Genomic DNA, 15,383 nt, shown 5'->3' with positions numbered 1-15,383 from the left:
GTATGATATTCAATCGAATGGTTCCGACCCAAAAATTTGAATCACATTTGATTTGTACGAATTGAGTTTTTCTCCCGAAATATAAAAAAAACTTGAATGTCAGGAAGGCTATTAACATCTCCAAATGGCTCAACGGACCTCTGCCATTGACTTGTACATGAACTCGGCAGATTTTAGGTGGCAAATATTCAAATTAGGACTATTTCCATGGTTCTGATAAATCTCACATTCGAATAGGGGGATTAAAATTCGAATGAGTGAATTTTGAAACTCGAAAATTCAAATTTACTATTCGACCCTTTATAAATCTGCCCCTTAATGTTCTTGTTGCATTGACCTCAGCTCCATTTTGAAATACAGGATTCTTCAGTGAGTAAAGGTCCAAAAATATTTATTTTTTAGATGTAGCTTCAACCTTGGATTTCATTACCTACAGCTTGCCAATACAGGTATACAGAAATCCCTACTGTATGTATGGACACACTGCAAGCTTGCAAATACTTTAAAAAGACAGCTAGTACTCTACATTTCACGATAAAGTGATGTCTCTGCTTTCATCCCCCATTGTTTTTATTGTTTGGCTTTTCTATGGCTGTGGCACAGCACATATGTGGTCAAAAGACTGTGTTAAATGACAGCACCAGTGATTGTCAGCCTAATGGGGCCTGAAAACTAAAGTAACTTTAGGTAGAATTCTTTAGAACATTCTTTAGAAATTCTGTGCTGCCACTTTTATGCAATTGTCATTTAGCACTGTATAAATGGTTAACACAATGAACAAAATTGCCCTGTGCAGGTTTATATTTATACAGCTGACCCAATTTTTTGTTTGCACTGCGATTCTCCGCAAGAGCTTTTTTAAATGCAGGTATGGGACATGTTATCCAGAATTCTCGGGGCCTGGGGTTTTCCGCATAAGGGGTCTCCGTGCCTTAAGTCTTCTAAAAAATCATTAACATTTTAATTAAACCCAATAGGATTGTTTTGCTTTCAATAATAATTAATAATATCTCAGTTGGGATCAAGTACACAATAGTTTTTATTATTACAGAGAAAAAAAAAGGAATAATTTTTAAAAATCTGGATTATTTGAATAAAATGGAGTCTATGAGCCTATGGGCCTTCCTGTAATTTGGATGTTTCTGGATAACAAGTTCTGTACCATACATAATCGCAAATTGCAAATATTTCTGCACACAACGACCTTGCACAGTGGCCTCGCTCACAAACTCTCCTCTCATTTGCCAGCCATTTGTGAATATTTTTGCGCAATGCATATTTCACTACAATTTGCAAAAATCGGATATTTAAGCATTTAAGAAAAAACGCGGGCGATACTACCATTTGCAGATAAAACACACTGTGGGAACTTTATAAATTACCCTCTGTGTGCAGTGAATAAGGCAAATTGGGGTTTTGTGAAATGCCCAAAGTGTAAGCAACATGGCAGTCAAACCACCCAAAATCTTTCCCTTGTGCCTTAGACCATTGCCTTAAAGGGGTAGTTCACCTTTAAATTAACTTGAAGTATAATGTAAAGAGTTATATTCTGAGACATTTATTATCAGTTTGCAATTTCAGCAATCTGGTTGCTAGGGCTCAAATTACTCTAGCAACCATGCACTGATTTGAATAAGAGACTGGAATATACATAGGAGTGGGCCTGAATAGAAATATGAGCAAAAAAAAGAAGCAATAACAATACATTTGTAGCCTTACAGACCATTTGTTTTTTAGATGGGGTCAGTAACCCACATTTGAAAGCTTGAAAGAGTCAGAAGAAAAAGGTTAATAATTCAAAAATTGAAGGCCAATTGAAAAGTTGAACAGAATGAGTCATCCTGTTACATACTACTAAAAGTTAGCTTAAAGGTGAACCCAGAGCCGGGCCAAGCCGGCCAGGCGCCCTAGGCAACCTGGCCGGTGGCGGTGCCGGCTGAGAGCGTGTATCGGAGTTCACGCACGAATGCGCAGACTGATGCTGGTGTGCATGCACGGAATGCCTGCGCGAGTTGTCGCTAGCGGGGCAAAAGACGGCTATTGCACAAGGGAGAGAGGGGACCGGACTTGGTGTAGGTGACGGAGCTTTGCGCCCTAGGCCTAGGCCTAGTGCCTACTCTGTTTACCCCTTGGCCTGGCCCTGGGTGAACCACCCCTTTAATGCAGAACTTAAAGAGAAGAATAACCAACCTATGCATTTGTCTATTTTTCTCTTTGTTTCTTTCCCATTTCTAATGTGCTGCTGAGAATACATGGTTTATTTTATCTTTGCTTCCATGTACAGAACCAAATAATTAGAAATTAAAACATATACTTTTTTTTTTATAAGCATAATATGCTATATTTCCATATGTTCAAAAATTCTACAATTGTAATATAAAGTCGATGAAAAACTTGATCCCTCATAGCAAATCATTCTAATGTAGAATCTTTCTTTATCTTAGCAATGTTACCACAAGAGGGCACTGAAAGTCAATAAACGCTTTATCCACTGTAAATTAATTTATTCTGGTGCATGTTTATTTATATGTATTATTCATATTTTTACTGTACACTACTTCACTGTAATTTACAATAATTTAAATGCAAAATTAAAGCAAAGCAAAAATGCAAATACAAGATTCCATAAAACAATAAAATTGATTTTAAATAATTTTGTATTTGGTGCAAGCCCAAAGACAGTGCCACACCAGCTCTGGTCACTAAGTGTTACAGCACAGCAACAAAATAATGGTTCAGTTGGTTCCTACTCCTATTTGTTTCCAAGGGCTTTTTTTCAAAAAAGTTTTTTTATTAAACTTTGTTTTTTAGCCATGACATTTACATGCAACACACTAGGTACTGTATAACCCTGCTAATGTCTGGCTGAGTTTTAAAATCAAAGAGCACTAAGCCTATTGAGAATTTAACTTAATAAATCCCCCTTCATTTGGCAGTCAGGTGGAAAGATGGGAATTCAGTCCACCACCTGGCAACTTTAAAGGAGAAGGAACGGTTAAAAGTAAGTAATCCTTATCAGAAAGGTCCACCTAAATATACCAATAAACCCTCAAAGTAATGCTGCTCTGATTCCTTTGTCAAAAGAAACACAGCATTTCTTTCCTTCTATTGTGTACACATAGGCTTCTGTATCAGACTTCCTGACTTCAGCTTAAACTTCCTTGCCCCAGGCATGAGCATGCTCAGTTTGCTCCTCTCCGACCTCCCCCCTTCACTGCTGTAATCTGGGCCCAGAGCTATAAGTGAACAGGGAGAGACCCAGGCAGGAAGTGATGTCACTTTAAGCTAATACTGCAGCTGCTATCATAAACAAACAGAGAGCTTCTAGAGCTTTTTACTCAGGTATGGTAAAGCATTCTACAGAATAAATATAGCATTCTAGCTTGCACTATTGCATTGGCAATAAAATGCCTCTGTAGCTTTCCTTACTTTATCAGAGCAATTTAGGTGAAATAAGCCAATTTACAGTACCTACAGGCTCTTGTCGCTGTCCAATAAAATTATTTTCTGCATCCTTAAATAAAATTGCACATTCATCCAATACCATTTTTGTCTTCTGTAACAATGCATTGTTGCAGTTCAATGTTCTATCCCCAAATATATTTTTATTATATATATATATATATATATATATATATATATATATATATATATATATATATATATATATATATATATATATATATATATATATATATATATATATATATATATATATATATATATATTTTATATATAATATATAAATGTATTTTTATTTAGGCAATATGAAAGCCAGCAGGTGGTACCAGGCTTGTAGCAGTGGCATAACAAAAGAGGAAGTAGACCCAGTGACCATGTGGGGGCCCAGAGGCCTGGACTGTGGGGTCTGTTTCCTTGATTATTGTATAAATCCTTGATCCCTGCCAGCTCTAAGGTAGGAGAGCAATAGCCAGCAGGGTTTTGCTACTCTACGCCGGGCTCCTTAGAAGATTTTTTGCAGGAGGGCCTGACACAGAGTTGTTACACCACTGGCCTGTAGTGAAATTCCCCTTCAGGAGCTTATAGTAGTAAGCACCCAAGCTAAGCACTTTGTCTTTGACCAGTGAAGATCTGATGGCAAGACAAGCAGTGGAGCAGGTCCGCATGGAAGGTTGCACTTACTGTAGCTAGGATGAGGGGAGGTAGGAGCTCGATGTACTAGATCACCTCAGAGGTGATTAGGTACTGTAGCTGTTAGGGTAGCAAGGGCAGTCTGTGGCTCTAACAATAAGATAGTGATTAGGGTTAGTGCCTGAGGCAATTGTGTGCCAGTTAGGGACTGAGCATTCAGGGAGAAAGTTGCTGTAGTGAGACAACCGGAGAAGCCCGTGCATTGTATGTGGATATGACAGATAAGAGGGGGGAACATTATGAAAGGAGAGAAACTCGATGGGAAACTCTGTTAGAGAAGTAAGGTGTGAGAGATTTCCCTTAGAAGTGGTTATTTTAATTATGTTTAATTGAAAGGACATCAAATGTGGATGATTTATGCTTGGGGCATTACTTTACCACCCCCTGCATGGAGCTGCTTTAATAAAGTCTGCTTTGATTCACTGTGTTAATGGGTGAGATGTCTACTACACAATAAAGGACTTCCCTTTTCCCTTCCCTGTGATGGATAGATATCTGAGCTGGGTAGCCCAATAACTATTAGCACTCAGCTGCCACAATCCATAGGAACAATGCCTATATCATTTGGCACTTTCTATTTCTAAATGCTTTGATATTGAGCCCAATGTCACGTTCTCTGGTAAGCCCTAGGAGGCACAAAATGTAAGCTCACAAAACATTTTCTCAGCCCCACTAACCAGTTTTTTTTTTTTTAACAGTATGGCTTTGTTTTGTTCCTCTTAGGGTAAAGCAGAGATAGATAGATAGATAGATAGATAGATAGATAGATAGATAGATACAACTGTGCTTAATGTATATTTAGTTAAATTATACCTTTGGCCTATAGACATTTCTATAGCCAGAAAAAAATGAGTAATGGTTTTGCTACTATATACAGTAGTTTGCAATACACATTTTTTTTCTCGATCTCTAGAATACAAATGCTAGCTTTCACACCTAGAGGGCAAACAAGAAGGTTCTCTAATCCTATTGCTAGAAGGACCGGTGGCACTCCCGCCTACTGAGAAGTGTGACAGCCAATGGGAAATAAATTCTAATCTAAGATCAGACACAGTTTCCCTGACTACAGATCACCCTTGAACTTCCTGTGAATGCAATTTACATTTAAAGCACTGCATTCCATGACTTTCATCTATAGTTAAAAAAACATGATTGGCACACTTACTGTATATACTCTTCCAAGTCAAATGGTCTCACACTATGTATGCATTAAAATTCACTATTTTTTTTAAATTAACTCTGGAAAGAAGGATTCTCCCTTGTCATGCCCAAGATATTAGATTTCTGGAGGCCTGATAGGACAGTTCACTTTCACATTTTCTATGTGTTATTAACAGATCTGGGATTATCTCTTTGCAGCTCTGTGGGGAAATAACTTCAAAGCTGTTAAAGACACAAAGATTCTGTTTGAACTCAATTCAACTTTTAGCAGAGAAGCAATGGAATAAAAAAAAAAAAAAAGAAAATGCACAAAGCAGAAACAATCTTTAGGAGATTGAAAATTGTAGGTTGCAGAGCACAGCACTGTAGAGCACAATGGATCACTGTACTGCCCTAGCAAGGCTTTTAGGGACAAGGTTATAGATGCCCAGGCACCCACAACTTGTAGAATAGCAACTCCTTGTAATTGTAGAATGGTAAGTTCATTAGAACCTTCATTTGGACACCCTCTGCCATCATGCCATTAACTGACAGGTATACATCTTTATAGTTCAAACAAATAGAAGCAGTAGCACACCTGGTCTCTCAGTATCCTCACCGGTGCTTGGGGTTAAAGGAGGACGGCACCTCCAACAATTAATCAATAAGATGAAACTCCAGCACACGGATGCTTAAGGGTTCATAACCCGTGTTTATTGTCAATGCCAAACAGGAAACAACGTTTCGGGGGCGTACCCCTTCGTCCCCCTGACGAAGGGGTACGCCCCCGAAACGTTGTTTCCTGTTTGGCATTGACAATAAACACGGGTTATGAACCCTTAAGCATCCGTGTGCTGGAGTTTCATCTTATTGATACATCTTTATAGCCAATTACAGACCCATAACAATGATTTCCTGACCATGTCAAACAAGTGGTTCATATGTACCTATTTAAATCCCTCCTCACTATGTAGGTTAGAAAATGTTATATCTTGGTCACTGCAATACATTCTCATACTAAAGACACCTGAGGGGTCTATTACAAAAATCAATTGTTAAGCAACTTTTCAATTGGTCCACATTATTTATTTTTTATAGTTTTAGAATGATTTGCCTTTTTCTTCTGACTCTTTCCAGCTTTCAAATGGGGGTCACTGACTCCATCTAAAAGAATTCTCTTTAAGGCTACAAATGTATTGTTATTGCTTATCTTTCTATGCAGGCCCTCTCCTATTCATATTCCAGAGAGCTACTCAATAAAAAGCTAAATTACTCAAAAAAACACAAATCACAAAAATAAAAACCAACTGCAGATTGTCTCAGAATATCACCTTCTACATCAGTGATCCCCAACCAGTAGCTTGTGAGCAACATGTTGCTCTTCGACCCCTGGGATGTTGCTCCCACTGGTCTCCAAGCAGGTGCTTCTTTTTGAATTCCTGGTTTAAAGGAAAACTTTCTAAAACATATATACTGACAAACAAAGTCTCCTGTAGGCTGCAAGTCCACATAGGGGCCAATACCAATACCCAATCACAGCTTTATTTGGAAGCCCCGGGAACTTTTTTCATGCTTGTGTTGCTCTCCAACATTATTTTATACTTGAGTGTGGCTCATGGATAAAAAAAGGTTAGGGACCCCTGCTCTACATCATACTAAAAGTTAACTCAAATGACCCCTTTAAAGTTTCAAATTAGATGATTTAAGAATGAGTAGTGACAGGCCCTTATTATTAAATCCTATATATTAAAGGGATTCTGTCATCAGAAAACATGTTTTTTTCAAAATGAATCAGTTAATAGTGCTACTCCAGCAGACTTCTGCACTGAAATCCATTTCTCAAAAGAGCAAACAGATTTTTTTTATATTCAATTTTGAAATCTGACATGGGGCTAGACATTTTGTCAATTTCCCAGCTGCCCCTGGTCATGTGACTTGTGCCTGCACTTTAGGAGAGAAATGCTTTCTGGCAGGCTGCTGTTTTTCCTTCTCAATGTAACTGAATGTGTCTCAGTGGGACATGGGTTTTTACTATTGAGTGTTGTTCTTAGATCTACCAGGCAGCTGTTATCTTGTGTTAGGGAGCTGTTATCTGGTTACCTTCCCATTGCTCTTTTGTTTGGCTGCTGGGGGGGGAGGGAGGGGGTGATATCACTCCAACTTGCAGTACAGCAGTAAAGAGTGATTGAAGTTTATCAGAGCACAAGTCACATGACTTGGGGCAGCTGGGAAATTGACAATATGTCTAACCCCATGTCAAAATTTAATATAAAAAAATCTGTTTGCTCTTTTGAGAAATGGATTTCAGTGCAGAATTCTGCTGGAGCAGCACTATTAACTGATTCATTTTGAGAATTTTTTTTTTTCCCATGACAGTATCCCTTTAAATTTTACATTCAGTTAAAGCAATGTTTGCTTTTCTGTGAATGCAGATTCTTTTTGTTTGAAAATAATATACCAAAAAATGTGCATACTATGTACAGAAAATAATAATCTTTCTGCTTCACGCTTACTTACCATTGTATCCTGGAACAGGCTTTCCTGCTTGTCCTGCAGGGGGTTTTAAAGAATTTCCCAAGCCAATACACGTGGCTGTAATAGGAGAACCAGTTTCTAAGGAAACACAGTAAAGATATTTAATAAACCACACTCCTTCAGCTGCCAGTTGTCCATAAGCTTTAAGAAACAGGGCAGCTTTATTAAAGTCAAGTTTTTTCAACTAGAGAGAATACAAAGAAAAAAAGCTGCTATTTTGATGCAAAAGAAATGATTGCCAGTATAGTAAATGCACAAAGAATTGAAATGTAAAACAAAGAAGAAACCTTGAAAACTATACGAGTTTTTTGATCTAGAAATAAAAAGTTAAAATCATTCTGGATGTTATCAATTAAAATGAATAACAGATGATTGAGTAATGGCGTTCTAATTTAGGTTTGTTGAATTGGTTTGCAACTTATGTCAAATTAGTTTGATTAAATCTATAGACAGGATCGAGGGTGTTGGTATATCTGTTATATTGAGCACAGGAGAGAAATTCTGTGTTCTAAAGGACAGGCTCTGTATTGGAATGTAGGGAAAGAGTTACATGGATGAGAGATTACACTTTATTACACTTGGCATGCCTCATTTACTAGGAAAGTGGTGCAATTATATGATGGTAGTAATAAAATCTGATCAGTGGCCGAATGTTTAATTTGTGTTATGGGTGTATTATGGATGCAACCTTCATTCTATTTGATATGCACAGTTATATTTGTCTCTGTAACCCCTTCCCTACTTTTTAATGAGTTTTCTGTCATTAAAAATGTGTAGTCCTTTAAAAACAAGATGGAAAAACATAACTGTAAATGACAACAGCAAATGTGAGGCACCAAACAGTTTTTATTATTTGCTGCCAGAACAAGGATTTTTGCAGCCTCTCCGTGGCCTGATATCCTGGCTCCGCCTCATATAGGTCTGAGTTCAAAATGAAACAAACACTATAATGACCAGTTATCTATTCAAAATATATGCCCCTATGTATGTGTGTGTGTGTGTGTGTATTATACATATTACCCCAGTGAACACTGAATCACTCATCCAGATCAATAGATTAAAAAATAGTCAACCAGCTATCCCACACTGCTTTCTTTATTTGGCACCCTTTTACAAGCATAGGGACTCATAGAGTTATATTTGACTATAATTTGGGACATCTCCTCTATTTTCTAACACCTGTATCCTAGACCCCAGGTTGTGATCTGTTCCTCTTTTGGCCCAGGGACGTTTTTGCCATTTCCTATTATGTTAATTTTGGTGGAATGGGAATGTACTGAAAAGTATATTAACAATAAAGTTTTTCAATCGAATTGAATTATGTTTAATATAGTAACTGGAAATCCATCCAATCCATGGCTCTTCCTCTTTGGCTTCCACCTGTTGACCAGGGTGGGTGTCTACTGGGGAGACTGGGACAACAAGGCCCAGAAAGAAAAGTGTCCTAAATTGATTACCCCCACAACTACACATGCATTGACTTGCATCCAATTAATCACAGGGTAATACCTATTCTGACACCATGCAGATAATGCAATCTGCACATATATGTGCGTAAAAAAAGTGATTCACCAGCACAGATAAAGCACACACAAGTTGAGGTGGACACTTTTGCTGACACTTTGGAATTTTAGGAAAAAGAATGCTTTATGGATGTAAAAAAATAAATTAAAAAAAATACATTTTTGTAGCTAGCATTGTGAATTTATGTGCAACACAGCAAACAGAACTATGGGGCATTCACATTTTAGCCCTCTTCTGCATATATTTGGGACCTATGGGTAATATTCACCTAGCCACATATTTATAGTCCTTTAATATATTCATATTTTCCATTTCCCCTTATAATACTATATAGTTATATTCTTGTGATCTATATTGTATGTTATACGTTATCACATTTAGCTTCCCTTTTATTGCTTTTTTTAACCACCTTGGAATGAGCCCTACTATAAACTTTGATATTTATCTTCTTTTCCAGATCAGATATAATATCTCCAAGCTCTAGTCATTTGCATCCCCCTCCCCTCTAAAATAAAAGTAAAAAAAAAAAATCTGTAGTTTGTGGAAAGAAAATAAATGATGTATTTTCAATAGGCAGCCTTTTATAACCCTGAAATGGGATCCAAACCCCATCTAACCACCTTAATCTCCTTCACAGTGAAACCTTTTTATGCCAGTGATGCCTGGGTTTTACTTTGTATGTATTTGCCAAAGGATTTAGTAAATTGAATTTTGATCCACAGAGAAATCCGAGGTTCACAAAAGCCATTATCTCTGACAAAGACGTGTCATTGTGTAAAAGGCAGCATGTTTGTGAGCATAGCCTGCCAGAGTCTCCATTTCCGCTGCTTTCACACATATCTAATCACATATTTTTATATGCAGATTCCTTAGAGAGGGTTATTAAAAACATTAGTATGTAATATTCTTACCTGTTTGCCACCAGTGATCCAGTACAGGGACATTGAAGATTTTTCTTGACCATTCCAATGTTTCCACGTCACATCGTTCTCCAGCAACAAAGAGAGTACGGAACCTAAGCAGGGGACAGAAAAATAACTTTCGTGTGTGGCATGGAATAGTGCCAGGTCCAACATATTACAAAGTTACATATTTAAATAATTAATTTTGGTTGAAAAAAGTCCATCAATTTCAACCCTCCTCCAAATAAACCCCAGTGAATACAGTATATACACATACTTAAAGAGACTTATCTAAACACTCACATATATGAACTATATATACCAATAGCTAGAATAATTGAAGATTTTTGTATCACAAAAGGGCATTCCACAACCTCACTGTCCTCACTGTGAAGAACCGCCTACGCTACTTCATACTAAATTTCAGTTTCTCAAGTGGCCTCTGGTGGGTTGATTCCTTCTGTAGGAACAAATGCGTATTCCAGAGCTAGATCTCCACAACACTTAAGAACCACAATGTTTATTGTTTACTAAACTTAATATTGCACCAGAAGGCAAACAAATAACAATCAATATGACTGCCAGGTGACAACAAACAAGGATAATGATATATATATATATACAGTAGAACACCAAGCAAATCAGTGTTAAAATAATTATTAATGGACCCATTAATTGATCATGTGAGCAAAGTCCAGAACCAGCAAAATGTCCAAAACGCAGAATGGCATGTGCAAAATGACTATGGTCATAATTACACTTTAAAGGGGATGAACACCCATTTTTTTCTTTATATGATGATAGAAAAAGAACTTCTAAGCCACTATACATTATAAATTGCCTTTGCAGTTCACCAGACTACACAGAAAATGCCAGGCTTTGTGGGTATTGGAAAGAGAAAAATTGCCAGCACACGGTTTGCCTTTAAAAAATATTATTACAAAAAATGAGGTGTTTGTACCACACTTTGACCAAAATATGTAAGCTCATGTGCCACATCAAGACCCCTCATTGTATGTGAATTCTACACTATTTGTGAGCATTCTAAGTTTCTAGTACATTTAAAATCAAGTCCCCCAGCAACCAATGTGACTGAGTAGTTAGGGTAAACTTCCATGAGCGTTTTTCGTCAGATCGATGCCCGCCGACAAAACGGACGCGACAAGTCTGAAGGAGTCGCACGCGTGAAGATATAATTGGACTGAATGAAAAGCATTGAACAACATTACATCCGACACAGCTGTCAGATGTGGATGCAGAAAGCAGCGTCTTCATCCAACAGTCAAACCGTGTAGTTGCTAACTCCGACTTTTCATTCAATCCAATTGTATCTTCAGCCGTGCGGGCGACGATCCGTCAAAAAACGCTCATGGAGCTCTACCTTAAGACCATGGTGCACTTCCCCTTAACTCAGGAGCTATAGTGAAAAAGCAAGGAGCTTTTTAGCCACAGCCAATTAAAATACATCGATAAGTAATTCCCTGTTTTAAAGGTTGAATAGCAGCAATAGGCAATATTTGACTACAATTTGTACACAAAACACAGGAAAAAATTGCCAGCGCTCACTCTAACTAGTGATGGGCGAATTTATTCGGCAGGCGCGAATTCGCATCAAAAATTCGCCGGCGTCAAATTTTTTTTCAAAAAAACGGACGCCGGCATCAAAAACGGGTGCCGGCGTAAAAAACGGGCATCGGCGTAAAAAAAAATGGGCGCCGGCGTCAAAAACGGGCGCCGGCATCAAAAACGAGATGCCGGCGCCATTTTGCGAATTCGCGAAATGGCGCAAATTCGCCCATCACTAATTCTAACCCACACTGTTGCATTGACCATGGTCTAACCCACCATGGTGTTGGCACAACACCCATGGCAGCAGCTGGTCAACGCCACAGCGTGGGTCCCTCTGCTTCCCATAGTGGGTGGTGCACAGATCGTCTGAAAAGCAGAGGAACTTCAAGTCCCAGAATCTATTACTTCACAATTTTCTCTTTAAAAACTGGTTAGGAATATATCTTTGAACTTTGTCGAAGTGAAATTATAAAGGAAAGTGGATTATATTGGATGCATTCACCTTTGCTACAAAGGACTCCAGCTTGCGTACATACCATTCTGTCTATGAAAGTTTGGAATATGAAAAGAAAGGCCATTTTGTTCTTGTTATATAAGTGTTTCTCCAGGAGGAATGAAACTGACTAATGTAGGTGACTGTCAGGTTAAATGAAGTAACAAAGCTTTAATGTATGTAGACTCTTGTTGCTGGCCACATTGAGATTCATTTCTTTCCCTGAAGCTGCAAAAAGTCAGAATCCGAAAATCCACCATTTCAAACTTGTCGAGGTCATGTATAAGTCAACGGGAGATGTCCCTTTTATAATTTAAAGATATCTTGGTCTGCACTGGGTTTAAAAAGAAATTCCTGTGATGGACGGGGGATGGGTATTATATTGGTAGAGACTGCACACCTTCAATCCCCAAGGTCCTATTGGGGATAAAAACCAATTACAAAAAATAAGTAGAAGGTGGACTGCAAAACCAATATATTAAAAGTACAATTTATTATATAATCACAAAAACACCAGTGTTTTTGTGATTATATAATAAATTGTACTTTTTATATTGGTTTTGCAGTCCACCTTTTGCACTGGGTTTAGTCGGACAATCCAAAAAAAAGTTCCAGGTTTCTTGATATAACTTGAAAAGATCCAGCAATTAGGTGTCAAATCTGTACAATTCGGGTTTTTGCTCATGTTGAGTTATTTCCCGACGCTACTTTTGAGTTATTTTATTCATAAATAAGACATGGAGTATAAGCATGGGAGTTTGGAGAAGCTTGGTTTAATAAAAATATGAGTAATTAAAATCCAGTAGGATTGTTTTGCCTTCAACACTCATCCTAATTGAAAAACAAGTGTAGCTCACCAAATGTTCTTAGCGGCTTGTCCCAATGAGGCACACCAGACAGTTAAATTTAGCAATGTACTTAATTTTACAGCAGATACCGGCACAGACAAGTCTGTGTCTAGGCATTTTGATATGGCCAAACATAATGTATGTCAGCTACAGTGGGAAATGTTAGATGCAGTACCTAAACCACTTAGAGGAGGTGATCATAATACTATGCTGTTGCAAAGAGAAGCACTATGGATTAGACAGTTGGAGAGTACTCACCCAAAAGGGATGAATGAACAGTTTAATCTGTCATGCTTTTTATAGTGGGTATGGTAATTAATACCTTGTTCTCTCTTTCCAGGATGTATAATTAGTCAGCCAGCCATATTGTCATGGATACTGCTGAATCCAGTATTGGTGAGTCAATTTGCACAGGAGAATAGACTATAGTGCTAGCTTTAAATGTATAACATTACTGCAACATTGTTGTTACAAGATGTATTAATGATAACATGTTTGTTATTGTGTAACAAAATAGTTACAGGAAGCAAGTGTCGGGATAGGAATAATTGCAATTCCCCAACTTTTTAATACAGGTTTGGCTAATTCAAGCAGTTACCTGGATTTTATTGAATTTGTGTATGGACTTGCACTGCGTTAACCATCCCATTCCACTGGATTTGGATTTAATGGACTCTTATTTGACTTTTTTGTCTTGTATTGGTTTTTTGTAGCTATTTATACATGCAGTTGTTTTAAACATAACAATAAGGAAATGTGTTATACCTGTTGGTCACTAAGTATTTTACCCATGGTGCACTTTAAAACATTGGGATAGGTCACAGGTAGGATTGCTACCTTTCCTGGAAAAAAATAACGGCCTTCTTATATATTTATCTTTTTTCCCTATTAATAACATTGGGATCAACCATCATTTTTGCCGGCCAGGTGGCAACCGTAGTCACAAGTTGTTTTAAATGTTGGTCTATTGAATGTTCCTTCAAAGTTGATAAAGGGCTTAGCCTGAAACATGTTGTGTGTATCCACTTCCCAATAAAGAAAATTGCAGTCAAAGTTTAATGCCTTGGATTTGTCCTACACAACATATTCTCAACACCCATTCAAGCTCCCTTAGATAACAACATCTACCAGGTTCTCTTATTATCGTTTAAAATCCTGGATTTTTTTCTTAAATAAGACTATTTAGAGTATATGTTTTCTGCTATTGCATTAACTTGATGATTATAGCATCTCTTCAATGGATACCAAAAACTGCCCTGTAATAATGCAAGGATTATCTGTTACACTTTGCTTAAATAATGCCAGCTATTGCAAAACCAATTCAGTGCATCACACTTTATTAAACATGGGAGCTACATTAATTGTGGCACAAACAAATTAGCCATGTTAATAGGTGACAAGTTATAGAAAGTTCTTTAGAAAGCAGACACCCATATTTGAAACTTTAACTGATCTACCTCTGTTTCACAATCCCAAATTCACTTCCATGGCTGTGAGAAACTTCCAGTCAATACAATATATCATATTTCTACTCTCACAATTGCACCATGAAGTCAGTGTTGAAGTGGGATACCAGGGGCCCACTAGAAAAAGTGCCCAACACTCCAGCAATTTTGCATATACTTTACATGTTGCCAGTCTTTTCTCTTGCCAACCTTACAGGACAATGAAGAGTTGAACTTACTTGGTCAAAGAGAATGGCTTGCCCATCTCTGCATCTGGGTCTTGCTGGCGTATTGCCCTTAATGCAGTCGGTGCAGTAAACATGGCTGCAACTCCATGTTCAGATAGCACTCGGAAATACGCAGAAGCATCAGGTGTTCCCACTGGTTTTCCCTGTGAACAGGAATTATATGGAAAGTACATAGTTAAAAGGAATCTTATAGCTGTGTATGTATCCACACAATATGTAATAAACATAGATGCAGTGTTTTACATGTATTTTTCTTTGTTATTCCAGGCTGTAAAACAGTACAGTTGGCTCTTTGCTTTTGCTCCTTCAGTATTTTGGCTGCTTGCATTTTATACGCACACTCCAAGCAGCAGTGAAAATTAAGTTAGCTTTATTTCACATATAAAATCCTGAAGCATTTTGTGTAATTGTACATGTAGTTATACAGTCATTGTCTATGATTATGTATACAATTACATGAAATGTCAAGATTTTATATGTGAAATAAAGCTGATTTGATTTTCAATGCTGTCTGGAGGTCCTCTGGA

General features: G+C 37.6%; 1 protein-coding gene across 1 annotated transcript in view; it reads right to left on the bottom strand.

Annotated features, from left to right (window-relative positions):
* The window catches only part of acss3.L (acyl-CoA synthetase short chain family member 3 L homeolog), a 65,803-nt gene that overhangs the window by 5,658 nt on the left and 44,762 nt on the right, over positions 1-15,383 (bottom strand). Inside the window, exons 9-11 of the mRNA XM_018252368.2 lie at positions 14,848-14,999; positions 10,263-10,366; positions 7,810-7,905 (exon numbers count right to left, since the gene is read on the bottom strand). Of these exons, the coding sequence (XP_018107857.1) occupies positions 7,810-7,905; positions 10,263-10,366; positions 14,848-14,999 (352 nt within the window). The remainder of the gene's footprint in view (positions 1-7,809; positions 7,906-10,262; positions 10,367-14,847; positions 15,000-15,383) is intronic.

Source organism: Xenopus laevis, chromosome 3L, assembly GCF_017654675.1.
Source record: "Xenopus laevis strain J_2021 chromosome 3L, Xenopus_laevis_v10.1, whole genome shotgun sequence".
Classification (NCBI taxonomy): domain Eukaryota; kingdom Metazoa; phylum Chordata; class Amphibia; order Anura; family Pipidae; genus Xenopus; species Xenopus laevis.
The sequence above is the reverse complement of the archived record's forward strand: the minus strand, read 5'-3'. Positions and strand labels throughout refer to the sequence as shown.